Raw genomic sequence first — 27,916 nt, forward strand, 5'->3', positions numbered from 1 at the left:
GTTGCCAATGCTGGAAATAAATTTCAGTTCCTATAAGCCACTGCGTGAATTGTAGATACTTGGCTACTGAGCCCTACGTAGTGTGACCCTTCCATCTTGCAGGATAGGTCAAATCTTCAATGCAGCCTCTGCTCTAATGTTGAGGCTCAGCTTCAAGCATTACTTTGAATCGCTTGCTTGCAGCCCCTGAAGTCTGCCTGCGAGTTGGGGGAAGAATCTCTAGTTATTGGACACTTGCATGCAGTCTGCATGTGCAAAGTCAGCTTGATAAAGCTGTAGCTCGGGGTTCCCTGTGTAAACGATGGCTTTCTAAGCAGAAGCCAGCTTTGGGGATGTCTTCTTTCAAAAGATTCCTGCATTCTCTCATAGAACTCTACGGTTCTATGATTCCTGTTGTGTATACACACCTCATGCTGGAGCAAGTTTTGCCGTCCACTTTTCAGCTTCAACCATGACTTATAATTACACATGCAGGATTGATCACTAGGTTCCCCAACATTACCACTGGTTTGCAAGTTGTGCTGAGCGTTTGCCCCAGGTTCATTCATTGGCATCTCTAGGTACGGCTAGGAAAAGACTCCCTGCCTCAAGCCTGGGAGAGCTGCTGCCAGTCCAAGCAGACAGCAGCAAGATACAGGATCCCTCTGTCTAAAGCAGATTCCTGCTCCTAAAAAGTTGCTTGCAAAGGAACCATGATTATAACATGCATGCTCATGTATTTAGTGTAGGCAAGGGGGAAAGGAGTGCAGGTCCCCAAGGGTAGCTCCCAATTTGCAAATGATGGTTTGCAGAAACCGTACTGCGTAAGCCATGGTTTGCAGTCAAACTAGCAAAGACTTCCTTTCAGTGGAAAATGCTTCGCTAATATTTGTATGGCACTATTAAAATATTCAAAGTGTTCCAAGTGCGCTATGTTGTAAACCTCACAACAGGATTATAAGGTAGGGCAGACTCATTCTGGCATTGCAGACTGGGATGGGATGAGGCAGAGATTTGGTAATTTTCCTAAGCCAACCTATTGAGCTCGTGGCGAAAGTAAGATTCAAAGAGGCTTGCAGCTTGATTCACAACATGAAATTCAGTATTCGCAATTAGCATGAAATTCTTATTAGATCTAAAACACTGCCTTTTTTTTTTAGCCCTTACAATTGTGGGTTGATTGATTTGCTTGTCTTTCCAAAGAAATCTTTCCCAGTTTATTTCCATCCATAATTGTTCCATAGTTCGCGACTGTTGCTCCTGTGCTATGGCAGTCGTCATCGTACTTGATATCCCACAGAACAATAACAGAGGTTGAGGTGTATTTCTAAGTTCTCTTTAGGCTATCCAGATGTTAAACTAGTTCCCATCAGCCCCAGCCGAGAACGGCTAAGATTATGGGAGATGCAGTCCTGCCACACCTGGAGGGGACCAAGTTCCCCTTACTATCTATAGAACAGCCTTTTCCAAGTAGGAGCTCTCCAGATGTTTATTTAGACAACCTGCGCTGGCTGGGGCTGATGGGATTTGTGATCTAAAACATCTGGAAGGTTGGGAAAAGGCTGCTTTAGGCAACCTTGGACTCTTCTTTAATGACTGGAGGGAAAGGCCTGTGTGATCTATAGCTTAATCTGAAAATCCTTTTGGTTCTGTGATCCTTAATCAAGTGGAAGATTGCTTGCCTCAAACGCAGCTGCCCTCTGACCTGCAGAGACTCATAAAGGATGAAGCTAAAATCTGCAGCTGTTTTAACAATATGTACTATGCCATATATAGCAATGTTGCAGTGTGCACCTTGCACAACAGTTTCACCTTCAGTTTACATTAAATTTCTTCTCATTTCCATCCTAGTGTTGTTTTTTAAAAAAACCATTCTGTTGCAGAAGTTTTCCTTTCTTACTCAGTGCCGTTGTGAGCTGTCTTATGTGTGCTGTCACAGGATTACTCTGTATAATATGGAGAGATGTGGGGTTTGTTTTGCATGGCTGCGACAGGTCAGTACTGAGGAGCTTTTTTAAAAAACCAAAAAAAAAACACCCTGTATTATTTAGTGACGAATAAAAAAGATCACACACAAGACTCCCAAGTTTTTTTCAATATGCTATGTAAGGGATGGAGCAACTCTGCTATGAGGAAAGATTGCAGCATTTGGGACTTGTTAGTTCAGAGAACACGGGTGGTGCTGTGGTCTAAACCACAGAGCCTAGGGCTTGCCAATCAGAAGGTCGGCGGTTCGAATCCGTGCGATGGGGTGAGCTCCCATTGTTCGGTCCCTGCTCCTGCCAATCTAACAGTTCAAAAGTATGTCAAAGTGCAAGTAGATAAATAGGTACCACTCCGGTGGGAAGGTAAATGGTGTTTCTGTGCGCTGCTCTGGTTCGCCAGAAGCGGCTTAGTCATGCTGGCCATGTGACCCGGGAAAACTGTCTGCGGACAAACGCCAGCTCCCTTGGCCAGTAAAGCGTGATGAGCGCCGCAACCCCAGAGTCGTCCGCGACTGAACCTAATGGTCAGGGGTACCTTTACCTTTACCATAGTTCAGAGAAAAGGCAAGTAAGAGGCAACATGATAGAAGTTTTTAAAATTATGCATGGCAAGGAGAAAGTGGATACAGAAATGTTTTCCTCCCTCATAACACTAGAACTTGTGAACATCCAATGAAGCTGAATGCTGGAAGACTGAAGACAGATAAAATAAAATATTTCTTCATGCAGCACACAGTTAAAACTATGGAACTCGCTGCCGCAGGAGTCAGGGATGATCACCTACTTGGATGGTTTTAAAAGAGGCTTGGACAAATTAATGGAGGAAGAGGGCTAGCAATGGCTCCTAGCCACAATGGCTCTACTCTGTCTCCACAGTCGGAGGCAGATATGCTTCTGGAACGTGTCCAGAGGAGGGCAACCAAAATGGTCAAAGGCCTGGAAACGATGCCTTATGAGCAACGGCTAAGGGAGCTGGGCATGTTTAGCCTGGAGAAGAGGAGGTTAAGGGGTGATATGATAGCCATGTTCAAATATAGAAAAGGATGTCACATAGAGGAGGGAGAAAGGTTGTTTTCTGCTGCTCCAGAGAAGCGGACACGGAGCAATGGATCCAAACTACAAGAAAGAAGATTCCACCTAAACATTAGGAAGAACTTCCTGACAGTAAGAGCTGTTCGACAGTGGAATTTGCTGCCAAGGAGTGTGGTGGAGTCTCCTACTTTGGAGGTCTTTAAGCAGAGGCTTGACAACCATATGTCAGGAGTGCTCTGATGGTGTTTCCTGCTTGGCAGGGGGTTGGACTCGATGGCCCTTGTGGTCTCTTCCAACTCTATCATTCTATGATTCTATGATGCTGGACTAGATAAACCATTGGCATGATCCATCCGGTTCGCCTTCTGTTCTTCTCATGTCCTGCTTGTGGGTTTTGTGGAGGCTCACCAACCCATGTTGCTGGCCGCTGTGGTCATGCTGGGCTAGATGCGCCTTTGCTCCAATCTGCTTGGTGTTACGTTCTTATGATGCTACTGCGACAATAAGCCATGATGATAATGCAGCCTTCAAACAAGCCTACCAATGTTACCGTCTGCAAAACATTTCTACCAGCTTGCTGGAATCTCTAAAAAGGGATGGAGTGCGCTGTCTGTTCTGCAGCAGCCTGCTGTGTTTCTGTGCCGGGTGCTTGGTGTATATCTTAGGTGCAGAAGAGCAATGGAACGCTGCATCCTTCCTTCATCAACCACCTTATTCATCTGCATGGAATTCCTTTTTGGAGATGGTGTGATCCAGCAGGCTTTTTGTTCTTATATATGTAGCTGTATCAGATCCTAGACCAAATAATGGCACACACACCCGCCCTGGGTTTACTCCTTAGCCCTTTTCTTCCCACAAGGTGTCCCACAAGGCAACGGGTACGGATTCTTCCTTGCGGTTTACTCCCAAAGCCTTTCTCACAAATGAGTGTCTCAGGGGTGCCAGGCTAAGAGTCTGGGGCCCGAGAGTTGAGTCCAGGGAAGAGCCCACCCGTCGGTCGGAGCACCACGGTGGGCTCTTGTGCTGCGGGCGGCTCTACGCCACGAGTTCAGGGGCGACCGAGCCAGCGAGATGCTGAGGCAGCCGGCTGGCTCTGCCCTCCTGTATGCCTGGGACTGGGGGCGGGCGCTAGGTGGATCTTTGCACCCTGGTGCCGCAGATGCTTAAGACAGCCCTGGACCAGAGTTTGCCATCTCCCAGATGGGCTACCTTCCCAGGTCGATGAGCCCCACCTGCCCCTCACTTCCCTCTGCATCTCATGTAGAAACCGCTTTCTTTTTTTATATATATAAAATTTTTATTGAATTTTCACAATTTATATAAACACACACAATACACAATACAAACATACAAACACAAAAACAAACATGTATAATTTCAAATCCTTTTTTCTTAAAACTTATTTCACCGACCTCCTCATACCTCCCCTTTCTGCATTCCAATTTCAAAATTTATTTCAGCAAATCCTCCCCCTTAATTTTATCTAATTATTTCCTTTTCTTTTCCTCTACTTAATCTTTACAGCTGTAATCCACTTACTTTCTATAACCACAACATTTTAGCACTCATTAATTTTACAATATTTCTTAAGATAAGTTTTAAATTTCTTCCAATTTTCTTCCGCTGTCTCTTTCCCCTGCTTTCTTGACCGTTGGACCCAATGTTGCTCTTGTACCCTCAATCTACCAGAGCCCGTCTTTGCATGCAGGACATGTCCCTAACTCACCGAGGGTTTGAGACCCATCGGCTTACCTGTATCCGATATTAACCTGATGCTTTTGCTTTGTTTCCTTACAAACAAGTCACATTCAAAAGCCCACATTTGCTCTCAGGCTCCCAGTCCCTGTTTGCTTAGGAGAAACAAGGTACGAGATTTGGGAGCAGTTTGGGACACTTCCCTTTGTTCCTTCCCTGTAATAGTTGGATACCAGGGTTATGGAGCCTCAGTTGCAGGGGCCAAATGTGGCCTCCCAATCTCTCCACCTGGCCCCCAGAACCCTTCTGCAGGCCACATCCCCGTTTCGCAGCCCGGGTGATTTTGCGTGGCTGGAAAACACGGGATTCTGTGAGGTCTAAAGGGAACCCCAGGCAGCTGCATTGTGGACCAACTGTCTTCAAGGGCAGCCCCACAAGGAGAGCACTGCAGTAATCCAGCCTGGAAGTCACCAGGGCATGGAGCCCAATTTATTTTATCTATTTTATTTTTTTAATTTCTATGCCGCTTCATATTTTCAAGAAAAACCTCAAAGCGGTTTACAGCATATTAAATCAATAAAACATAAATAAAACAATTGCACTAAAGGCACAGCGCTTTTCCCAATCTGCTTTCACAAAGCATCTCCCCTCTTCAGGTGACTCTGTTGTTCTGCGTTGCTTCTGTCACATGATTGTCACAGGACTCTCTGGCTCGCAACATCTCCCTAAAGGCATGGGGGGGGAGAGCAGAAAGAAGAGCCCGTGACTGAGAGGCACTTGCTCTGATCGCCTTCCTTATTCCCAGTAGATTTTCAGCCTTCCTGCCTCCATTCTCTTCCTGAGACGGTACGAATCCCAGATTTGTATTGCGGAAATATTACTGCGCAATGCCCCCCTCTTTCATAGATAGACCCGCCCGTTCTCTCCAGGCTGGAGTAGACGAGGGCGAGATCATTTTCCTATTCTAGGGGGTATCAGTGACGATTAGGAGGGGAATGCCTGGAGGCTAACATACGAGGTTCTGGAACTGAGTTTTTTCCGTAGCTGTCCTTTCCGCTCTCCCCTCTGTACCTTTGTTCTTCGCGGGGCCTTAATGAAGGCGACTAGATCTCGCTTGCCTCCCCCTTGGAGAGTGGGCCTAATGGTACGTCCCGCTCAGTCAGTGTCAGGCGCTTCGGGCAGGACCAGAAGTCTGGACAGCTGCGCATGCGTATAGAAGGTTGGCGGAAGCGAGGTTTAGAATGTTGCCCCTAGACCCGCGATAGAAGCTGACCTCACTCAGGACTAGGATCTTGGTTTTGCACCTGCGGAGGGAACAAAGGGGTAAGGTCTTGGGGGAATGCTTGGGAATGTCAGAGCATGGCTAGGGATGGTCGGTTGGGGGTGTTTCTTTGGGTGCGTGTTGAGCTCAAGTTTCCTGCAGAGAGAAGGAGCAAGCATGTTTAGAACTCAAGGCAATCAGGATGGGGAGTCCCCACTCCAGAATTTATGCATTTTAAAAACTTCCCTGTGCTGCACTTTTGACTAGACTCGCTTGCATTGGCTTATTATGCTGGTAGAAGCTAACAAGCAACCAGAAATGATATTGAAACAGGTCGCAGCTCAACAGGGTGAACTGCTCCTGCTCCTGGACAAACAGGCCAAACCTTACGCCAAAGAATAAACGGACATAAATCTGACATCAAGAATCACAAAACAGAGAAACCAGTAGGAGAACACTTCAATCTCCCAGGACATTCTATACAAGATCTCAAAGTAGCTGTTTTACTACAAAGGAATTTCAGAAATAGACTGGAAAGAGAAGCTGCTGAATTGCAACTCATTACCAAACTCAAAACCATGGAGAGACCTGGTCTGAACAAAGACATTGGATTCTTATCTCATTATACATGACTAAGCCATTTCTCACCTTCTCACCCCTTGCCTTTTCCTGTAAGACCTATTGCAGTCGTTAAGAGTCGTCAACAGGCTCATCTCAGCTACCTGCCAATCTCCCATTCCCACCACCCTTCTGAGTAATACCCCTCCCCACCTTCTCACTATATAGAAGGGTCTGGCAACTTCTGTTTCAGTGTATCTGAAGTGTGCATGCACACGAAAGCTTATACCAAGAACTAACTTAGTTGGTCTTTAAGGTGCTACTGGAAGGAATTTTTTTATTTTGACTATGGCAGACCAACACGGCTACCTATCTGTAACTGCTCCTGCCTAGCTGCCCAAGGGGAGGAAACACACGAAGGGGGGTTGGGAAGAGTTAAGGGGTGAGAAGAAGAGCTCAAGTCTTGGGGGAAGACTTGCTGGATTGTCAGCTGAGAGGTGCCTGGTGCTATAGCTAGCTAGCTATAATGCTCTTTGACTGCAGTTTTTAGATTACCTATTTAAGCAATGCGGTTTCATTTTGTACTGGAAGGCAGTGTTGCGTAGGAGTTGCAGGGTTGGGCAAGGACTGGGGAGATGAGGGTTTGAGTCCTTGCTCAGATGTGTAACTTACAGCTGACCTTAGGATCAACTCCTGTGTTCCAGCCTACTTCACAGGGTTGTTGTGAAGAGGAAATGGAGGTGGGGGAATCATGTACAGTGGTACCTCCGGTTACATACGCTTTAGGTTACATACACTTCAGGTTACCCACTCCACTAAGCCAGAAATGGTGCTTCAGGTTAAGAACTTTGCTTCAGGATAAGAACAGAAATCGGGCTCCGGTGGCGCAGCAGCAGGAGGCCCCATTAGCTAAAGTGGTGCTTCAGGTTAAGAACAGTTTCAGGTTAAGAACAGACCTCCGGAATGAATTAACCTGAGGTACCACTGTATACCATCTTGATATCAATTTATGTGAGTTCACCCCACTCCACTATCAAGGAGCTTTGCCTGTTATGTTTTCATGTTGGCAGCTGCCTTATTCCTTGTAGAAAGGCGGGATATAAATATTAGAAAATAATATATTAAATATAGGGCATACTAGGGGACGGTTTGCCAGTTTTTCAGGGAGCAGAGTGCGGAAAATGCTGCTCTTTGCTCCTCCAGGAATGCGAGTGGATTCTTTTTTGAGGCACAGGTTCTGGAAAGGCTGTGTTCGAGACCTGCGCCTCTCTCTTGATTTTCCAGGGATTCCTGCCGGGGAGTCGCAATGAACGCCATCGTTGTGCTTTGCCACTTTTGTGAGCTGCACGGGCCTCGCACCCTCTTTTGCACGGAGGTCTTGCACTCGCCTCTTCCGCAAGGGGCGGGCAACGGAGACAGCCCCGGGCAGAGTGAGCAGGCAGAAGAGGAGGAAGGAGGCATTCAGATGAGCAGCAGGATCCGGTCGCACAGCCCGGCGGAAGGTGCCAGCGCAGACTCTAGCAGCCCCGGGCCCAAGAAGTCTGACATGTGCGAGGCGAGTAGATTTGAGACCGTGAGCTGCTCTTGCACCAGAATGGAAGTGTCTTGCCTGTCAGTGGAAGACTGTGTGTCTTCACCTTCAAGCACTGTGGAATTTACTCCCGTGCAAATACTTGGAGGATTTGTTGCTATTATTTATTAAATTTATTGGTCATTCTTTAACCATAGTAACTCAATAGTGACTCAGAATGGAGAAATAAGCAAACTCATATTTTGAAACCAGCACTGAAAAACAAAAGCAAAAGACAATTCTGCTTTTATAAAGCTGGATTATAATAAGGTTGTCATAATAATAGCTTTTGTTTTGCAAAATCTCCCCCCCCCCAAAATGTTTATTTACCTATTTTTTTAGGAAAATCACCAAAAAAATCAACACTTCCGATATGGGCTGCCATACGCCCGGATATTTTTGCCATTTTCTGAAAATTCCACCTGGACACCATTTTCGACAGATGAATCCTGGCTATGTCCTAGAAATTCCTGATGTATGGCAGCTTAGATTATAACATCCCACCCACCATAGATACAGTATGTTTCGCTCCATAAGATGCACTTTTCCCCTCCTAAAAACTAAGGGGAAATGTGTGTGTGTGTTATGGAGCAAATGCAGGCGGGAAAAGCCCCCAAGAGCCGCACACACACTCTGATGAAGGCTCCCCTTGCGTGGCAGAGGCTGCGCACGGCTATCCCATAAGCCAGGACAGTAAGCGGGATCGCTGTGCAGGCTTCTGGGATTCAGAATATTTTTTTTTCTTGTTTTCCCCTTTCAAAAACTTGGTGCGCCTTATGGTCTGGTGCGTCTTATAGAGCGAAAAATATGGTGATTGAAAGCTAAAGGCCTGGTGGGAAATAAATGTTTCTGCCTGGCGCCTAAAGATCTGCAGTGATGGTGCCAGGAGAGTCTCCCGGGGGAGAGCATTCCACAAGCAGGGAGCCACCACCTAAAAGGCCTGTTCTCATGTTTCTACCCTCCGGACCTCCTAAGAAGGGGGCATGTGGAAAAGGGCCTCAGATGATGATTGCAGGGTCTGGGTCAGTTCATATGGGGAGAGATGGTCCTTGCAGTATTGGGGTCCATAAGGCTGTATAGGTGAAAAACCAACACTTTGAATTGGGCCCGGAAACTAATTTGCACCCCATGATATATCCTTTGTGACACAAATGGATTTCTTATACCCTTATCGTGTCTAGATCAGGAGTGGGGAACCTTCCTCAGCTGAAGGGCCGCATTCCCTCACAAATGACTTTCTGGGGGCCACGTGCAAGGCAAAAGGACCACAGCCTGGGACCCTCGTTCCTACAGGACCGCCTCTCCCGATATGCCCTACGGAAGACCTTAAGGTCCATAAATAGCAACACCCTAGATATCCTGGGCCCCAAGGAAGCCAGATTAGCTTCAACCAGAGCCAGGGCCTTTTCAACACTGGCTCCAGTCTGGTGGAACGCTCTGTCTCATGAGACCAGGGCCCTGCAGGATCTGATTTCTTTCCGCAGGGCCTGTAAGACAGAGTTGTTCCACCTGGCCTTTGGCTTGGAATCAGTTGGATTCTCTCCCCCTTTTTCTTTTTCTTTTTTCCTTTCTCCTTCTGTGATGGAACTCCTATTTGGGGACTTCCCTGGCTTTTTTCTGGCCCATGTAGGACCAGTCTGGATAGTTAGCCTTGGCGAAGACTTGACGTTTTCATCCCCAAAAAAGCTTTTGATTGAGTTTCCACTGAAATGAGGCTGCATTTTAATGTTGTATTTTAATCTTGTTTTTAAGCTGTATTTCAATCAATTGTTTTTATATTTGGTGTTAGCCGCCCTGAGCCTGGTCTTGGCTGGGGAGGGCGGGGTATAAATAAATATTATTATTATTATTATTATTATTATTATTATTATTATTATTATTGTTAAAAGTGGATGGAGCTTTGTGCTTGATTCTTGCCTTGTGAACGGGCACTATATTCCAGCCATGTAAAAGTCGAGGGGTTCCTTCCTCCACTTCTCTAACCAGGGAAACAAGACCCATTGTCGCAGCTCAAGGTTCTTAGGCTCCTTTAAATGGGTTGCAGCTATTATGGGAAACCATCTAAGAGGCTCCTCACCACCCCTTACCTAAAGAAGGAAATAGATTTCCTTGTGGTGTTCCAACAGTGTCAGTCTTCAGGGCTCCCCCCCTCCCCCCGTGGCAGTAGATAAGCAGAACAAAGGAAAATGAGTATTATTACCAGTTAGAAACTTTAATAATCACAGCGAGAGAACAAAGAACACATCTCCTAGAATGGGGGTGCTCCCAATTAAGGATTACACCCCCTTAATCTACGTCACTTCTACGTCTTGTAATCTGAGCTCGTACCCTCTGTGCTTTCTGTTCTGCCATTTTCTGAGCTCTCCGTGACTTTGGAGAAGGGGGTGTCAGTGCTGCCCAGAGACTGTGAATCTGTTAACCCTCTCTCTTCCAATGTCTCTTCTCCTAGCTGTTCCCCATCCAGTATTTCCCAGCTACTGCCTTCTGATCTGTGTCCCTCTGCAAGCCGCTGTTCTAAATCTATACTGTCCTCCTGCTCCTGGGAGTACTCAGGAGCAGGAGCAGGGGGAGGGGGAGGCTCCCACCATTCCTCCTCAGTGCAGTCCTCCTTAGCATGGTCCCTGACATACACTAACTCCGGCTTCTCTTTCCGCCACCAGGGGTGCCGCTCTCTGCCTGCAGGGCACCCAGGCTACGTCAGCCATGACAAAGAGACCTCCATCAAATACGTCAGCCACCAGCACCCAAACCACCCCCAGCTCTTCAGCATCGTGCGCCAGGCCTGCGTCCGCAGCCTCAGCTGTGAGGTGAGCCACATACCATGCAAATAATTGCCAGAAGCACCCTCTGGCTTAACATTCATGCATTATTTGTATTTTAATGAACCAAACAGAGTGGAAGATTCTGAGTCATGAGAGTGTGTATGAACTTGAAGAGTGCTTAGCTTTTTTAAAAAAAAGTTGCTGTTTTGTTAAGTTGTTAATATTGTTTTACAGATTATAAATGCCGTATTGATTTGTTAATCATATAATACACCTTTTGTTGTAATGGTGATGTTTATTTTATTTTTCAGTTGCTGTTTTATAGATGGTAATTGTCGGATTGGTGATTTGTTCATTATTTTATATGATTTATGCCGTATTTGTGATGTTCTGTTCTGGTTTAGTAAAGGTAAAGGGACCCCTGACCATTAGGTCCAGTTGTGACCGACTCTGGGGTTGCAACGCTCATCTCGCTTTATTGGCCAAGGGAGCCGGCGTACAGCTTCCGGGTCATGTGGCCAGCATGACTAAGCCGCTTCTGGTGAACCAGAGCAGCGCATGGAAACGCCATTTACCTTCCCGCCGGAGCGGTACCTATTGATCTACTTGCACTTTGACGTGCTTTTGAACTGCTAGGTTGGCAGGAGCAGGGACCGAGCAATGGGAGCTCACCCCGTCATGGGGATTCGAACCGCTGACCTTCTGATCGGCAAGTCCTAGGCTCTGTGGTTTAACCCACAGTGCCACCCGCGTCACTCTGTTCTGGTTTGCCATTTGTTATTTATTGTTTGTACTGTAAACTGCTTTGGGATTCATTTGAATGAAAGCGGCCTAGAAATACATTGAATCAAATCAAATCTCCCTCACGCACTATTTGGGGAAGGGATCAGTGGTCAAGCACCTGTTCACTGCATGAATAAATATTTTCTTTTATCTGTCCACAGTCTTCTTTGGATGTTCTCAAGTTCTAGTGTTATGAAGGAGAAAGGGAAAAATTATGCATCTACTTTCTCCTTACCGTGTATAATTTTAAAAACTTTTATCATGTCGCTTCTTATTTGCCTTTTATCTGAACTGAAAAGTCCCAAACGCTGCAAGCTCTCTCCCCCATGAACTTGCCTGGTCCTCTTGCCCTGGTTGGTAGCCATCACTGTCTCCTGTGGCAGGGAGTTCCACAGATGAACCGCACTGCATAAACAAGTACCGTATTGGCCCAAATATAAGCCGTACCCGCAAGTAAGCCGCACCTTTAAAATTCGGCAGCTTGGGACTTCTGGGTTAGCGCCTCCGGCAATGGCGGATTTCCTCTGATCGGGAGGAATCCGCTCCGTGGAAATTAGGGTTCTGGACCGCCACGGCAAGGCAGAGACCCTTTAAAAACCACAGGCGGGAGAAGCCTGTGGACATGGGATTCGGCTGGCACCTTTTGCGCCTCCCCTACTCGCGGGGAAACCCGGTTTCGGGGATCCGGAGCGACGTGGGGTGAGCAGCGCGGTGCTTCGAATCAACTGCTTCTTTCACGGAGTGAAGCCGCATTCCTGTTGCCGGAGAGCGCTGACTTTTTCCTGTGGACAATTGGATTCTAAACAACTACCCGTGAGTAGAACGGAAAATTGGATCTCTAAATATCTTAATTTGGTATCGAAAGGGGAAGGTTCCAAACAGGAAGTCCGCCTTCCTTTTTTGTAAATAGATTGAAGCAAAGACGTTGCAAGCTAAAGCCTGGAAAGTCTTTTGTAAAGGATTAAATCTCCATCGGTTAAAATTACTAAACCCCCCTTGGAAGCAGGAGAAGAGGGGGGAAATTTTAATAATAATAATAATAATAATAATTTTTTATTTATACCCCGCCCTCCCCAGCCAAGGCCGGGCTCAGAGCGGCTTACAAGCAATAATAAAAACAAGATGAGTGATTACAACTTAAAAACAAAAATAAAATACAACATTAAAATAATGGAACATTAAAATATTAAAATGGAGCCTCATTGCAGGAGAAGGAAAAGAAAAAAGAAAAAGGGGGCGGAGGGAATCAAATTGGCTCCAATCCAAAGGCCAGGCGGAACAACTCTGTCTTACAGGCCCTGCGGAAAGAGATCAGATCCTGCAGGGCCCTGGTCTCATGAGACAGAGCGTTCCACCAAGTTGGGGCCAGTGCTGAAAAGGCCCTGGCTCTGGTTGAAGCCAACCTAACTTCCTTAGGGCCTGGGACCACTAGGGTGTTGTTATTTATGGACCTTGAGGCTCTCCGTGGGGCATAACAGGCGAGGCGGTCCCGTAGGTACGAGGGTCCTAGGCCGTGAAGGGCTTTAAAGGTCAAAAGCAGCACCTTAAATCTGACCCTGTACTCCACCGGGAGCCAGTGCAGCTTGAAAAGCACTGGATGAATATGCTCCCATGGCAGAGACCCTGTGAGGAGCCTCGCTGCAGCATTCTGTACCCGCTGGAGTTTCTGGGACAGCTTCAAGGGCAGCCCCGCGTAGAGCGAGTTACAGTAGTCAAGCCTGGAGATGACTGTTGCATGGATCACTGTGGCCAGGTCGGGGCGGGAAAGGTAAGGGACCAACTGCTTGATGCGGCGAAGGTGGAAAAATGTCGCCTTGGCTGTTGCTGTGACTTGCGCCTCCATGGAAAGGGAGGCGTCAAGGATTACACCCAAACTCTTAACGGAAGGCAATGGCACTAATTGGGCCCCCGCAAGAGAAGGGAGTTGGTCCCTCATCCCCATGCTATCCCGACCTAGCCATAGGACCTCTGTCTTCGAAGGATTTAGTTTCAATCGGCTCCCACGAAACCATCCAGCCACAGCTTCCAAGCATCTGGTCAGTGTGTAAGGGGCCGAGTTGGTGTGGCCATCCATCAGTAGATAGAGCTGAGTGTCATCAGCATATTGATGACAGCCCAGCCCAAAGCTCCGGATAATCTGGGCAAGAGGGCGCATAAAGATGTTAAAAAGCATTGGGGAGAGAATTGCGCCCTGCGGCACTCCACACACCAAGGAGTGGCGTGACGACATTTCCCTCCCTAGTGCCACCCTCTGTCCCCGACCAGAGATAAAAGAGCACAACCAGTTACGGGCTATGCCCTGTATCCCCACGTCTGCAAGGCGATGGTCCAGAAGATCATGATCGACCATGTCAAAGGCTGCTGACAAATCTAAAAGGATCAGCAGTCCTGACCCACCTCGATCCAGTTGTCTACGAATATCATCTGTTAGGGCAACCAGAGCCGTCTCCGTCCCAAAACCAGGACGGAAACCGGACTGAAATGGATCTAATGCCGATGTTTCCTCCAGAAACCTACCAAGCTGTTCAGCAACCGCTCTCTCAATTACCTTACCCAGGTATGGAAGATTTGAAACTGGGCGGTAATTGGATAGGTCTAAGGGATCTAATGAAGTTTTCTTTAAGAGTGGACGCACCACTGCTTCTTTCAGTTCCCCTGGGAATGTCCCCGTGTCAAGGGACAAATTGATAATTTCAACCAGGGGGGTCCGCGCAACATCTGGACACTCCCTAATCAGCCAAGACGGGCACGGATCAAGGAGGCAGGTGGTGGGCCTACCAACTTGGAGGAATCTATCCACATCAGTAGGGAGTATCCGATCGAAATGGTCCAACACTGGACCTGAAGTCAGTCGAGGGGCCTCCAGTTCAGTCACTGTGTCTAAATTGGCAGGGAGGTCACGGCGGAGCAACAGGACTTTCTCCGCAAAAAAGCTCGCGAATGCCTCACAGCTGTGGGTCGAATTTGTGCTTAAATTTGGTTGTCCTCCTAAGGACGTTATTGACCTAATTATTCTAAAAAGTTGTGCCGGGCGAGAGCTAGCGGATGCAATGGAAGCTGCAAAGTAAGATTTCTTAGCAGCTTTCATAGCCATCTCATAGGCTTTTTAGATCGTTCAAGCCTGCAGGAGAGAGAGTGAAGAAAGATAAATTACCACCGTTTCGAACCTGGGAAAGGGCTGCCAGTAAGATTGACGTTTTGGGAAAGTTCATTGACTGTGAATAAAACGTATGTTGACAGATTGTTAAACAAGAGAAATATATTGTTTCCATTGTTTCCTTTTGCACTTAAAAAGGAGTAAAAAAAATAACTGAAAATTGAAACTAACTTTGTTGCTGGATCTGCGCTTAAAAGGATGGATACAAATAGAAATTGTTTCCTTTAGAGGGAGCTTTCGAAACTGTTGCAGGAGTGGAGCTGGGGAATTTTCCAGCTGTAGAGATTAAAGACCGTGAGAATCAGAGATCGACCTTGGACAAGAATGTTGACAGAAGAAGCCTTGGTGATTGCATTTTGCAAGACAAGTGCTCTATTGGAACAGCTTCATGAGAAGACGGACGTGATGATTATTAAAATTGACAATTTGGGCCAAAAAATGACTGATTTGGGATTAAAAGTGAATACCTATGCAGAAACTACTCAGGATTTGATTCAGGAATCTGTTTTAACATGGCAAGCTGTGGAGAAGACGAAGGAGAAAGTTGTTGTTGAACCTCAAGTAATTCAAGTGGAGAGAGCCCCGGCCTCACAGAGGCAATTTGATGAACATAAGCTGTTGCCTTTCACGATCGAATATAGAGAAAGCCAGATTTGGTGGGACGGAGCCCCGCTTGGATTGGAGAAGGAAAGTTGGATAGATCCTCTTATGCAGGGATGTTCTGGCCTTTGGGATTTGGATTTGGGTCAGGGGGAGATTGGTGCTCTGAAATATCTTTCGGACTTTAGTTCTGACTATGGAGAATGGGCTGACCTGTCGAGAAGGAATAAGGACATTGTTAGGTTGGAGTTTCCCCGAGATCTATTCCTCAGTGCCAAAGGAAGGAAATTAAGAACAAGATCAGCAGAAGATAAAGTAAAGTACATCTATAAATATGAAGAAGAGCTGCAGAAGGGACATGGAAAAGAGTTAGGAGCCTCGGACAGAAGGTCACCAGGTTGATGGACTATATGGTATTGATAGAAAGGACTGACAGAATCCGAGACCAGGGAGAAGAGACGGTGGAAGAAGATTGGAAAAAAAGTTTAAAAAAAAATTATTTAGAGAAATGTTGCAAAATTAATGAGTGTTAGGAAAATGTTGGAATGAAATTATATGGCTTTAGTAGAAATGTTATAAGGAGTTAAATATAAATAAGTTTTAGGGTTTTAATGGTAAGATAAGGTTAAAATAAATTAAGATAACTAAATGATAGAAAACAGTGAAAGATGGAAAGGATTTGCTGAAATAATTATTAATTGGAACACAAAAAGGGAGGTGTGAGGAGGTCGATGAAACAAGCTAATGAAAGATAAAAATATGGAAATATTGGATGTGTTTTTAATTGTTTTTGCTTTTGTTTTTGTCTTGATGTATTGTGTCTTTTGCTTTTTTAAATGTACTGTAATGTATTGATTTGTATTGTTTATTTTTTCTCTTTTCTTTTTTCTTTTTCTCTTTAATTCTTAAACTTTTAATAAATATTATTTAAAAAATAAAATAAAATTCGGCAGCTTGGGGGAGGCTTGGGAGCCACGGACGGGATGGGCGCAGTTGCCCCGCACTCCTGGGCTGTTCTCCGGGGGGGGGGGGGGAGCTGCCACACTTTAACTTTTCACGATAGGAATTTGGGGGAAAAGAAATAGAAAGGAATATAAGCTCTTTTTATATGCAATAACAGCAGCAAGAATATTACTGGCCCAAAAATGGAAGCAAGAAGAATTACCGACGATTGAAGAATGGAGGATGAAGTTATAATGGATTATGCAGAATTAGATAAACTAACAGGAAGGATTCGAAACCGGCGGGACCAGAAATTCACGGAAGACTGGAGTAAATTTACGGACTATTTGAAAAGTATTTGTAAAGATCAGACGACGTTTGTAGGTTTGCAAGAAGTTTTGTGAGGAGTATTATTGGAAGTATTGCAAAAATGGAGAAGGGGAAGGATGATATGTTAAGAGATGTAAAGGCAATATTAAGTTAAGAAATGCATAAGAAGTGGTTAAAACAGTGGATCATCAGAGGTGCTGATGGAAGTCTAAAAAGATTGTATAAGTGATAAGTTTTGTGGTACATTTTATAATTTATATGTTGAAATCAATTTTAAAAAAAAGGATTTTGGAGGAAAAGTGCGGCTTATATTCGGGCCAAAACGGTACTTCTGAATTTTCCAGCGCTCAGCTCCACTGCATGTCCGTGGGTTCTAGTGTTAGTCTGATCTCGTTTCCAGGTCTGCCCGGGACGCGAAGGCCCCATCTTCTTTGGCGACGAGCAGCACGGCTTCGTCTTCAGCCACACCTTCTTCATCAAAGACAGCTTGGCGCGCGGCTTCCAGCGCTGGTATAGCATCATTGCCATCATGATGGACCGCATCTACCTCATAAACTCCTGGCCTTTCCTGCTGGGCAAAGTCAGAGGCATCATCGACGAGCTTCAGGGCAAAGCGCTCAAGGTGAGAGCAAGCTTGGGGGTTGCAGCTGTTTCTCCCAAATATTTTTCATTGAATTTTTAAAATACCATTTTTATTAAATCTCCAAAAATGTTCCAAAACATTTATCGTCATATACAAACCCCTTTCCCCCCAACATAACTTCCTTGTCTTCTCACCCCTCCATTCCTGGTGTTTGTTTTTTATTTCTTTAATGATAATAATAATAATTTGAATTTTTTTTATACCCTGCCCATGTAGCTGGGTTTCCCCAGCCACCCTGGGCAGCTTACAGCATATATACAAACATCATTTTTATTAGCTGTTTTACAATACACGTGTTTTTATTATCTAAACTTCACTATCGTTCGTTCTTTCTGTAATCCACTGCTAATATATTTGTTTATTTATTCAAGATTTTCTTGATTTGCAAAAGTGTGTGCAATGTCTCTCTCTCGTATTCCCCCCCCCCGATGTAACATTTTTACAAATCAGTTTCATTTGTTGAGACATTAGGAAGAAAAGGGGGAAAGAGGTGGAGGGGGGGGAAGATGGGTGGGGGTGGGGTCGGGTGGCGATGTTTCTATTTTACTTACTATATCTAGGGTTTGGTGTCAGCATTGCTTGTGCAGGTTCTTTGCTGTTCACTTGTGTTCCTTTGGTGGTGAGAGAGGTTGGGGTTGGCCCGGGGTGTGGCTGTTCATTTGTGGTTGGCTGTGGTGGTCTTTGTTTTTGTGTGTGAATGGGGTGGGTGGGTGTTTTGGATCAGGTTAGCCATATTGATTTGTATGCTGTTGGTGGGTTTTTGTCATTATCTTGTTGGGCTCTGTGTGTGATAAAGGGGAGCCATACGGGGGGTGAAGGTGTCTTCTTCTATTTGTCCCTATGCCAGTTTCAGTTTATTGGTTAATTTTTCTAGTAAGGCTGGTTCCCATACTATTTGGTACCATTGGTCCATGCTTACTCCTGACAGCTCTCTCCAGTGTCTGGCTATGATGTTTCTGGTTGCTGAGAGTAGGTGGTTTATGAGTTCTTTGTGGTGTAAGTCTTGGAAGATGTTTAGTAAGGCCAATTCTGGGGTGGTTTCTAATACTTGCTTGGGTATTTTACTTATTTCTCGTATGGTTGTTGTCCAGACTAGTTGGATATTGGGGCACTTCCACCGCATGTGGAGTTATGTGCCTCACTGTTAATATTTTAAATCTTGCCCGCAACTTCATGTATGGGTGATACTTTGAGAGGTAATCCATCAATAGGCTCCATCAACTGAATATTAATAAGGAGAAGCAGGTTGCTGAAGAGAGAAATGGAAGAAAAATTAGTTTCAGAAAAGTTGTCATGATTGCCGAAAAAGGGAATTGTAGAATTATGTACAGTAGAGCCCAATGGTCATCTAGTCCAACTACTGCAATGCAGGAATCTCAGCTAAAGCATCCAGGACAGATGACCACCCAACCTCTGCCTTAAAACCTCCAAGGAAGGAGAGCCCACGACTTCCTGAGGGAGACCGTTCCACTGCCGAGTAGCTATTACTGCCTGAAAGTTCTTCCTGATGTTTAGCTAGAATCTCCTTTCTTGCAACTTGAAGCCACTGATTCGAATCCTACCCTCCAGAGTAGGAGAAAACAAGCTTGTTCCCTCTTTCGTGTGAGATATTTGAAGATGGCTACCCTATCTGCTCTTGGTCTCCTCTTTTCCAGGCTAAACAGACCCAGCTCCTTCAACTGTGCCTCATGAGGCTTGGTATAGGATATAGCTATACTGAGGGCCTTTTTGGTGCCTGCTCCCAGACTTTGGAACTCCTGCCCTAGAGAGATTTGACTGGCTCCCTCTCTGTTGTCCTTCGAAGACTTTCTCATTCCAACGTGCTTTTGGGAACTGAGTCAATAATAAAAGAGACCAAGAGGGAAAGGATGCGTGGTCTGGAATTACAAAAGGGTTCAGTGCTACCTTAAAAGCCAAGGTTCAAGGATAGAAATCTGGCTGAGTCTGGAATAACCTTGTGAAGTGAAAGGATAAGAAAGAGGGATTTATATCTGGATGCTAGGATAGAGATGATCAGGAAAACAGGAAGACACAATGAGAGGTAAAGGAGGTGCTGTGGGATTGGTGGAAGTCAATGTTTGTTTTTCTTTTTAGTAGTAGATAGGTAGCCGTGTTGGTCTGCCATAGTCAAAATAAAAAAAATAAAAAAATTAAAAGGTGGGCGCATAGACACCACCTTATACCGCAAACCAACTGACCGACAAACATATCTACATGCCTCTAGCTACCATCCCAAACATACCAAACAGTCCATTGTATATAGCCAGGCACTACGTTACAGCCGCATCTGTTCCAATTCTACAGACAGAGACTCTCACCTAAGAGATCTACAGCAAACCTTCTCAGAACTAAAATACCCAGCAGATGAAGTTAGACAACAGATCAACAGAGCCAGACTGATACCCAGAGAGAACTTGCTGCAAGACAGACCCAAAAAAGAAAATAACAGAACACCTCTAGTCATCACATACAGCTCCCAAGTTAAAACAGTACAACGCATCATCAGAGATCTACAACCTCTCCTGGACAATGACAGTTCTCTTTCTCAAGCTCTGGGAGGAAGACCTTTCATTGCCTACAGACAGCCACCCAATCTTAAACAACTCCTAACCCACAATAATACTACAACCAGACTTAACACAGACACTGGCACCAGAGCCTGCAATAAACCCAGATGCCAACTTTGCTGCCACATACGCCCGGACAACACCATTACTGGCCCCAACAACATTACACATACCATCTCGGGACTATTTAATTGCTCATCATCTAACATTGTGTATGCCATCAAATGCCAACAGTGTCCTTCAGCTCTCTATATTGGACAAACAGGCCAAACCTTACGCCAAAGAATAAACGGACATAAATCTGACATCAAGAATCACAAAACAGAGAAACCAGTAGGAGAACACTTCAATCTCCCAGGACATTCTATACAAGATCTCAAAGTAGCTGTTTTACTACAAAGGAATTTCAGAAATAGACTGGAAAGAGAAGCTGCTGAATTACAACTCATTACCAAACTTAAAACCATGGAAAGACCTGGGCTGAACAAAGACATTGGTTTCTTATCTCACTATACATGACTAAACCATTTCTCACCTTCTCACCCCCTGCCTTTTCCTGTAAGACCTATTACAGTCGTTAAGAGTCGTCAACAGGCTCTCTCAGCTATCTGCCTACCTCCCATTCCCACCACCCTTCTGAGTAACACCCCTCCCCACCTTCTCACTATATAGAAGGATCTGGCAACTTCTGTTTCAGTGTATCTGAAGAAGTGTGCATGCACACGAAAGCTCATACCAAGAACTAACTTAGTTGGTCTTTAAGGTGCTACTGGAAGGAATTTTTTTATTTTTTCTTTTTAGTGTTTATGTTATTGACTTGTAAGATATGGATTTGGTTTTGGTTTTTTTTTGAATGTCGGTTTTTGTGTTTTGTGTATTGTTATTTTTCGTGTTGTTGTGTGGAAAATACTAATAAAATTTATTTAAAAACAAAACAAAACAAAAGGATTCAGTGCATTTTCATTCTGTTTCTAAATATAATTTTTAAATTAGCTTTCCAAATTATTACAAATCCGTCCAAATTACTTTAATACAATTTCTTCAAATCAGGTTTCCCACTCTGTTGCAAACATATGCCTGTTTCTTCCTCCTATTGCCACATCTTCTCTTCTTTAATTTCCATTCCCTCCATTACTAAGTTGTTGTCCAGTTTTACAGCAAGGCATAATTTCCTCCTCACAGGCAGTGCATTTTCATTCTCGCTCGTCTGTCCTGCAGGTCTTTGAAGCTGAGCAGTACGGATGCCCCCAGCGGGCGCAGCGCATGAACACGGCCTTTACGCCTTTCCTGCACCAGCGAAACGGAAACGCCGCTCGTTCCCTCACCTCTCTGACGAACGACGAGAACCTGTGGGCCTGTCTCCACACGTCCTTTGCTTGGTAACCCACATTGTGTGTCTCTCAAGTACAGTGCCGGATTTACGTATAAGCTAAACAAGCTCTAGCTTAGGGCCCCACTTTCTTGCGGCCCCCCAAAAAATTTAAAGGAAAAAAAATTGGATGTGCATTTCCAAAATACAAGATAAAAAACAAATAAAGTAAAACCTATATACAGCAACAGTGTTTTGTGTTGTGTCAGCTCCTATGATGTAAGTCATGGGCCCCGCCTGCTAGCCTGCTCCTAAAAATATCACTGGTTTGCTCCTTTCTATATATAGGGTGCCTACATTCTGCATGGACTGGTTGCAGGGCAACATGGGCAAATGGCTTTAGATACCTAGAAGGTCCATAAATTACCATAGGGCAAATATTCAACACAAAAACAGCGACAGTTTGTTGTTGACAAAGGACAGCTGGACACATAAGGGGCCCCATTACCTTCAGTAGCTTACGGCCTCATCAATGCTAAATCCAGCCCTGCTCACGTAGCACGACAGCCGTGCTTAACTGCCAAGGAAAGATCTTAGTTGAATATTCAACTTCCTTGGATTCTGTTGCATTGATTAAGTCTCAGATAAATTTGCGAGAAGCAAAGCTACAGGGAATCAGGCAGAGGACCTTTTCGGTAGAAGAAGAAGAAGAGTTTGAATTTGATATCCCGCCTTTCACTCCCTTTTAAGGAGTCCCAAAGCGGCTAACATTCTCCTTTCCCTTCCTCCCCCACAACAAACACTCTGTGAGGTGAGTGGGGCTGAGAGACTTCAGAGAAGTGTGACTGGCCCAAGGTCACCCAGCAGCTGCATGTGGAGGAGCGGAGACGCGAACCCGGTTTCCCAGATTACGAAACTACCACTCTTAACCACTACACCACACTGGTAGTGGCGCCTGCCCTGTGGAACGCCCTCCCATCAGATATCAAAGAGTTAAACAACTACCTGACATTTAGAAGACATTTGAAGGCAGCCCTGTTCAGCGAAGTTTTTAATGTGTGACATTTTAATGTATTTTTAATCTTTGTTGGAAGCCGCCCAGAGTGGCTAGCGAAGCCCAGCCAGATGGGCGGTGTACAAATAAATTATTATTGTTGTTGTTGTAATGGATTCTGTGTCGGATGAGGCCTGAGGATCCGCGGAGTCTGCTTCCCAAAGCAGGGAACTAGACATTTGCCGGAAGGACTTGAAACCGTTGCCCGCTCGCAGCTGATAGAGGTGCCATTTTTGCTGTGCCATCTTTACTTAAATCCGGGGTCCTTTCTCGCTTCCTTAGGCTCCTGAAGGCATGCGGCAGCAGACTGACAGAGAAGCTTCTGGAAGGTGCGCCCACAGAGGATACCCTTGTTCAGATGGAGAAATTGGCTGGTAAGGCTTACAGCTGCTTGAGTTGGAAAAAGTGCTGGGTGGAGGAGCGATTGTCATGCAGTTCTACTCAACATTGATCTAGAACAGAACCTCAACGTACAATTAGCTGAGTAAAAACTTAAAACACATTGCAGGATTCCCCCAAAATAGACCAGAGGCAATTGTATTTCATCCAACAGAGCTTTTAATTGGTACTGAAGACAACTGAGCAGTAATGGTCACACATCCAATACAATCAAGACTGGCACTTTCCTTAAGAAATCCAGTTGCAACAGACTTAACTTGAACTTATAATAAGTCTAAACCTTAACACTATATACAGAACACCACACCAGAAGGAAGAGAGATAGAAAGAGGGAACCCAGGCTCCTTTAGGCATGACCTTGACAGAAAGAGATAACAGATTTAAGCTGGCTGTACTCAGCTTCTCTGAAGGAATAACCCAAACATCAGGAACCTTCTGCTTGTTTCTTTCACACAGAAAAGCTTCCAGAACCCTCTTGAATTAATCAGAATAGGAAAGATCTCTACACATCAGATCAATACTCTAAGAAATGCAAACTGATGGAGTATATGCTTCTAGAATGAACGCTAAATACATGACTTCTGGTAACTGAGCTGCCATAGCTGCTAGAGGGCTGGGAAAATTTGTATCCCAAGCTTTTTGGACTTGCCTACCCATGTACTAGGGACGCTGGTGGCACTGCGGGTTAAACCACAGAGCCTAGGGCTTGCCGATCAGAAAGTCGGCGGTTTGAATCCCCAAGACAGGGTGAGCTCCCGTTGCTCGGTCCCTGCTCCTGCCAACCTAGCAGTTCGAAAGCACGTCAAAGTGCAAGTAGATCAATAGGTACCGCTCCGGCGGGAAGTTAAACGGCGTTTCCGTGCGCTGCTCTGGTTTTGCCAGAAGCGGCTTAGTCATACTGGCCACATGACCCAGAAGCTGTACGCCGGCTCCCTCGGCCAATAAAGTGAGATGAGCGCTGCAACCCTAGAGTCGGTCACGACTGGACCTAATGGTCAGGGGTCCCTTTACCTTTTTACCCATGTACTATCTAATACCAAAGGGACACATTGGTTACCAAATGTGATTTCCTCCCCCCTCCCCCAGTTCTCCTACCCCACTAGACCCCCCCATCTCTTTCTCTCACCCCTCCCTCTCTTCCTTCCCCAAACGCCGTCACACGACTTTTGTTGTGTTTTCTTAGCACCAGCATAGTACCACACTCGCTGCTTAACGCATGTATGCAAACAGCTCATTTCCTCTTCAGAAGGAGCATGGAAATGGGATTTCCTTCCTTAAGGCCTTTCTCTCTCCTTTCTCCTGGAGATCTTGAGGAAGAATCGGAAGGCTGGGACAACTCTGAGGAGGAGGAAGGGAAAGCTCCAAGCCAGGGGGACGCTCAGGAATCCCGAGAGCTTGTCAAAAGCCCCACGGACTCCTCCCTCACCTTGGACTGCAGCAACTGGAACATGGCGCCCCGGAATCAGGGCTTCCGGTCCCTCCGGCACCTCAGACAGGTACAGGCGGGGTCCTGACCTGGGGCCAGCATGTGTTTTTTAGAAAAAAATCATAGAAACAAAGAATTATGAGGTTGGAAGGGACCCCAAGAGTTTTCTAGTCCATCTGATCAGATGAAACTGTTTATTCCCATATTCTGCTAGGCCAGAGATGTTTAGGGAAGCTTTTAATGTTTAATAGGTTATTGTATTTTAGTGTTTTGTTGGAAGCCGCCCAGAGTTGCTGGGGAAACCCAGCCAGATGGGCAGGGTATAAATAATAAATTATGTATATGTTGCTTGTTTTTTTTCAAAATTTGTCAAGAGCCTTCTTGATTTTTAGACTGGGCATTGTTTTTATTCAGTCTTTTAAAATATAACCAACGACACTGCTGTAACTGTGTATTTTTGAAAAACAGCAAACTACAGGGACTTGAGGTATAAAAAATGAGAATAGTCAGTGTGGCATGTAGTTTAGCAATATGACTCCCTCCTATGGCAATCCTCACAGAACTTCTAGCCCAATGGTTGTCATTAATTTGATTGGAATTAATTTTATAATGAAATGGTTTTAGAATGTTTTATCATTTTACTGTTTAGCCGCTCTGAGCCCGGCTTCAGCTGGGGAGGGCAGGATATAAATAAAAATTATTATTATTATTATTATTAAGAAGGAATAATTCAATCCAAGGAAGAGTGGCAGATAAAATTGATGAACTACAGTGAATGCTCGGGTTGCGAACGTGATCTGTGCGGGATGCACGTTCACAACCCGCAGCGGCGCTCATGCGCAAAGCGCAGTTTAGCGCTTCTGTGCATGCGTGACCGCCAAAACCCGGAAGTAACCCATTCCGGTACTTCCGGGTTTCGGCGGGTCCATAACCCAAAAAAACACGACCTGAAGTGTCTGTAACCCGAGGTATGACTGTATGCTGAAATGGCAAAACTTAACAGGAAGAATTAGAAAACCAGGAAGAGGCAAAATTTAATAAAGAACGGGGAAAGTTTATGATCTATTTGAAAAATTATTGTAAACAATGACATTCATTGGTAGGTTTGGCAGAAGATTGGAACCATGGATTGGCAAAGGCTTTATCGTAATGGAGTTAAGGGAAGAGAAGCAGAAGGAAAATCATTATATGAGGATCCCCACAAAAGGGGTGGGGAGGAAAGTCAAAGGGGATTTCATGTTTTTATTGTGTTTGTTTACTTTCCTTTTGCTTATTGTATGTCAAATTGAAAATGCAGAAATTAATTGTATATATAAAAAGGAGTCATCTAGTCCAACCCTCTGCAATTCAGGAATCTCAACTAAAGAATCCATAGCAGATGGCTATCCAACCTCTGCTTAAACACCTCCAGGGAACTAGAATCCACCTCCCAAGGAAGTCTGTTTCTCTGTCAAACAGTTCCTGCCATCATTCTTTCAGATGTTCAGTCGGAATCGCCTTCCTTGTAACCTCAAGCCACTGGTTCGAGTCCTGCCCTCCAGAGCAGGCAAAAACAAGTTTGCTCCCTCTCTCATGGGACAGCCCTTGAGATATTTGAAGATGGCTATCCTATCTCCTCTCAGTCTCCTCTTTTCCAGGCTAAACACCCAAGTTCCTTCAACCGCTCCTCATCAGGCAATGTGGCTCCACCCACTTTTGCCATGCCCCGCCCCTATAAATGCAGGGCGTTTAAAGATTCTGCCTGCATTCTAAATTCATAACAACAGTAAGCCAAAGGGACAGTGTTTTCAGAACGTAGGTGGCTGAGTTTGAAGGCTGCAGTGGAAAGATGACTGGTTGAAGCATGGGTAGGCAAACTAAGGCCTGGGGAATGGATCCGGCCCAGTCACCCTCTAAATCCGGCCCGTGGACAGTCCAGGAATCAGCGTGTTTTTACATGAGTAGAATGTGCTTTTATTTAAAAGGCATCTATGGGTGATTTGTGGGGCACAGGAATTCATTCATCCCCCCAAAAAATATAGTCCGGCCCCCCATAAGGTCTGAGGGAAAGTGGACCGGCCACCTGCTGAAAAGGTTTGCTGACCCCTGTATGAAGCTTGAGAGGATGCGTTAAAAGAATGGATGGTAATCTTTACATCATTACATCCTGAAGGTCCCAGGCCACAGAGAGGATAGGCTGGCCTCAACTAGAGCCAGGGCTTTTTCGGCTGTGGCTCCGATCTGGTGGAACACTCTGTCACAAGAAACTAGGGCCCCGTGGGACTTGACATCTTTTCCTAGGGCCTGCAAGACAGAGCTGTTCCACCAGGCCTTTGGTCAGGGCACAGCCTGACTCCCTCCTTTGGTAATCTTCACAGAACTTTAGCCTAATGGATGTCATCAATTTGAGTTGAATTAATTTTATAATGAAATGATTTTAGAATGTTGTACTATTTTATTGTTGTTAGCCGCCCTGAGCCCGGCTTCGGCTGGGGAGGGCGGGATATAAATAAAATTTATTATTATTATTATTATTACCCCCGCTTGAATTTTAGGTTCTGGGGCCTTCCGCTTTCCGCATGTTGGCGTGGCATGTGCTCATGGGGAACCAGGTCATTTGGAAAGCGCGGGACGCAGACCTTGTCCAGTCCGCCTTCGACGTCCTTCGGGTAGGAACCTAAGAATCTGCCTTATCAAACCCTCAGTCCACCTGGATCAATATTGCCTTCACTGAAAGGCAGGGGCTCTGTGGGACTTCAGAAATTCCCAGCCCTGCAGGGAGATGCCGGGATTCGAACCTGGGACCTTCTGAATGCAGAGCGGGTGCTCTACGACTGAGCTACCACCCTTTCGCCAGAGCCGTGTCTTCTCTCCATTACCCGGGCCCAAGCATCTTGGGGGCGGAGAGGTGTCTGGCGTTGATTGGCTGGGCTGCCCTGATGTCACAGAAGGGGGCGGGGCAGGCAGAGAGCCCTTGCCCCCTTCCAGCCTGCTGCCGACTCGCAGAGCTGCGGGTTGCGAGAGCGAAACCTGTGCCTGTGGCGGGTTCTCACCCTGCTTCCTTTCCGTTGCCAGACCATGTTGCCCATTGGCTGCGTTCGGATCATCCCCTACAGCGACAAATACGAGGAGGCTTATCGATGCAACTTTCTGGGCCTCGCTCCCCACGTGCAGATCCCGCCCCACATTCTGTCATCTGGTAAGAGCACCTTAACCTCTTTTCTTTTTCTTGGGTCGGCTTCCAGCACATACAGAAACGTCAAACATCAAAAACTTCCCAATACTGGGCTGCCTTCAGGTGGCTTCTAAAAGTTGTATACGGTGGACGCCTTGGGTTGCGAACGTGATCCGTGTGAGATGCACGTTCGCAACCTGCAGCAGCGCGTCTGTGCACGCGCGGGTTGCGATTCGGCGCTTCTGCGCATGCGCAAAGAGCGATTTAGTGCTTCTGCGCCTGTGGAACTGCCGAAACCCGGAAGTAACCCATTCCGGTACTTCTGGGTTTCGGCGCATCCGTAACCCGAAAAACGCAACCTGAAATGTCCGTAACCCAAGGTATGACTGTAGTTATTTATCTCCTTGACACCTGATGGGAGGGTGTTCCACTGCCTAGAAGGCCCCATGAGTTTCATGGTGGAGTGCGGGATTTGAACCCAGGTCTCCCAGGTCCTAGTTGGACACGCTAACCACTACATCATACTGCCTTTCTGAATCGTATGTGGCAGATCCTCACCCTCTTGCAGATCATTTCAACTTTGCTCAGCTTTTTTAAAATATCTATATAAAAAACTTCCTTGGCTTGATCATTATCGCAGCTCGACTAAAACTCTCATCAGAATAATTGGGAATTGGGGGTGTTTGACTGGAACTAGAGATGGAGCGGCC

The 27,916-nt window shown here is 45.7% G+C and overlaps 1 protein-coding gene and 1 long non-coding RNA gene across 2 annotated transcripts in view; one reads left to right on the forward strand and one right to left on the reverse strand.

Annotated features, from left to right (window-relative positions):
- Positions 1–5,179: 5,179 nt before the first annotated feature.
- Positions 5,180–5,871, reverse strand: LOC308573151. The gene is made up of 2 exons (XR_014001967.1): positions 5,763–5,871; positions 5,180–5,416 (listed from the first exon to the last, which is right to left on the reverse strand). It is a non-coding gene; the product is annotated as an uncharacterized lncRNA (long non-coding RNA).
- A 4-nt stretch (positions 5,872–5,875) lies between these two features.
- FLCN (folliculin) overlaps positions 5,876–27,916 on the forward strand; it is a 28,765-nt gene continuing 6,724 nt past the window's right edge. Inside the window, exons 1-9 of the mRNA XM_081169545.1 lie at positions 5,876–6,014; positions 7,795–8,065; positions 10,741–10,887; positions 17,055–17,276; positions 21,083–21,243; positions 22,510–22,601; positions 23,932–24,122; positions 26,587–26,700; positions 27,107–27,230. Coding sequence (XP_081025671.1) covers positions 7,817–8,065; positions 10,741–10,887; positions 17,055–17,276; positions 21,083–21,243; positions 22,510–22,601; positions 23,932–24,122; positions 26,587–26,700; positions 27,107–27,230 — 1,300 coding nt within the window. The 5' untranslated portion in view covers positions 5,876–6,014; positions 7,795–7,816. The remainder of the gene's footprint in view (positions 6,015–7,794; positions 8,066–10,740; positions 10,888–17,054; positions 17,277–21,082; positions 21,244–22,509; positions 22,602–23,931; positions 24,123–26,586; positions 26,701–27,106; positions 27,231–27,916) is intronic.

Source organism: Podarcis bocagei (assembly GCF_964188305.1).
Source record: "Podarcis bocagei genome assembly, chromosome: 14".
Classification (NCBI taxonomy): domain Eukaryota; kingdom Metazoa; phylum Chordata; class Lepidosauria; order Squamata; family Lacertidae; genus Podarcis; species Podarcis bocagei.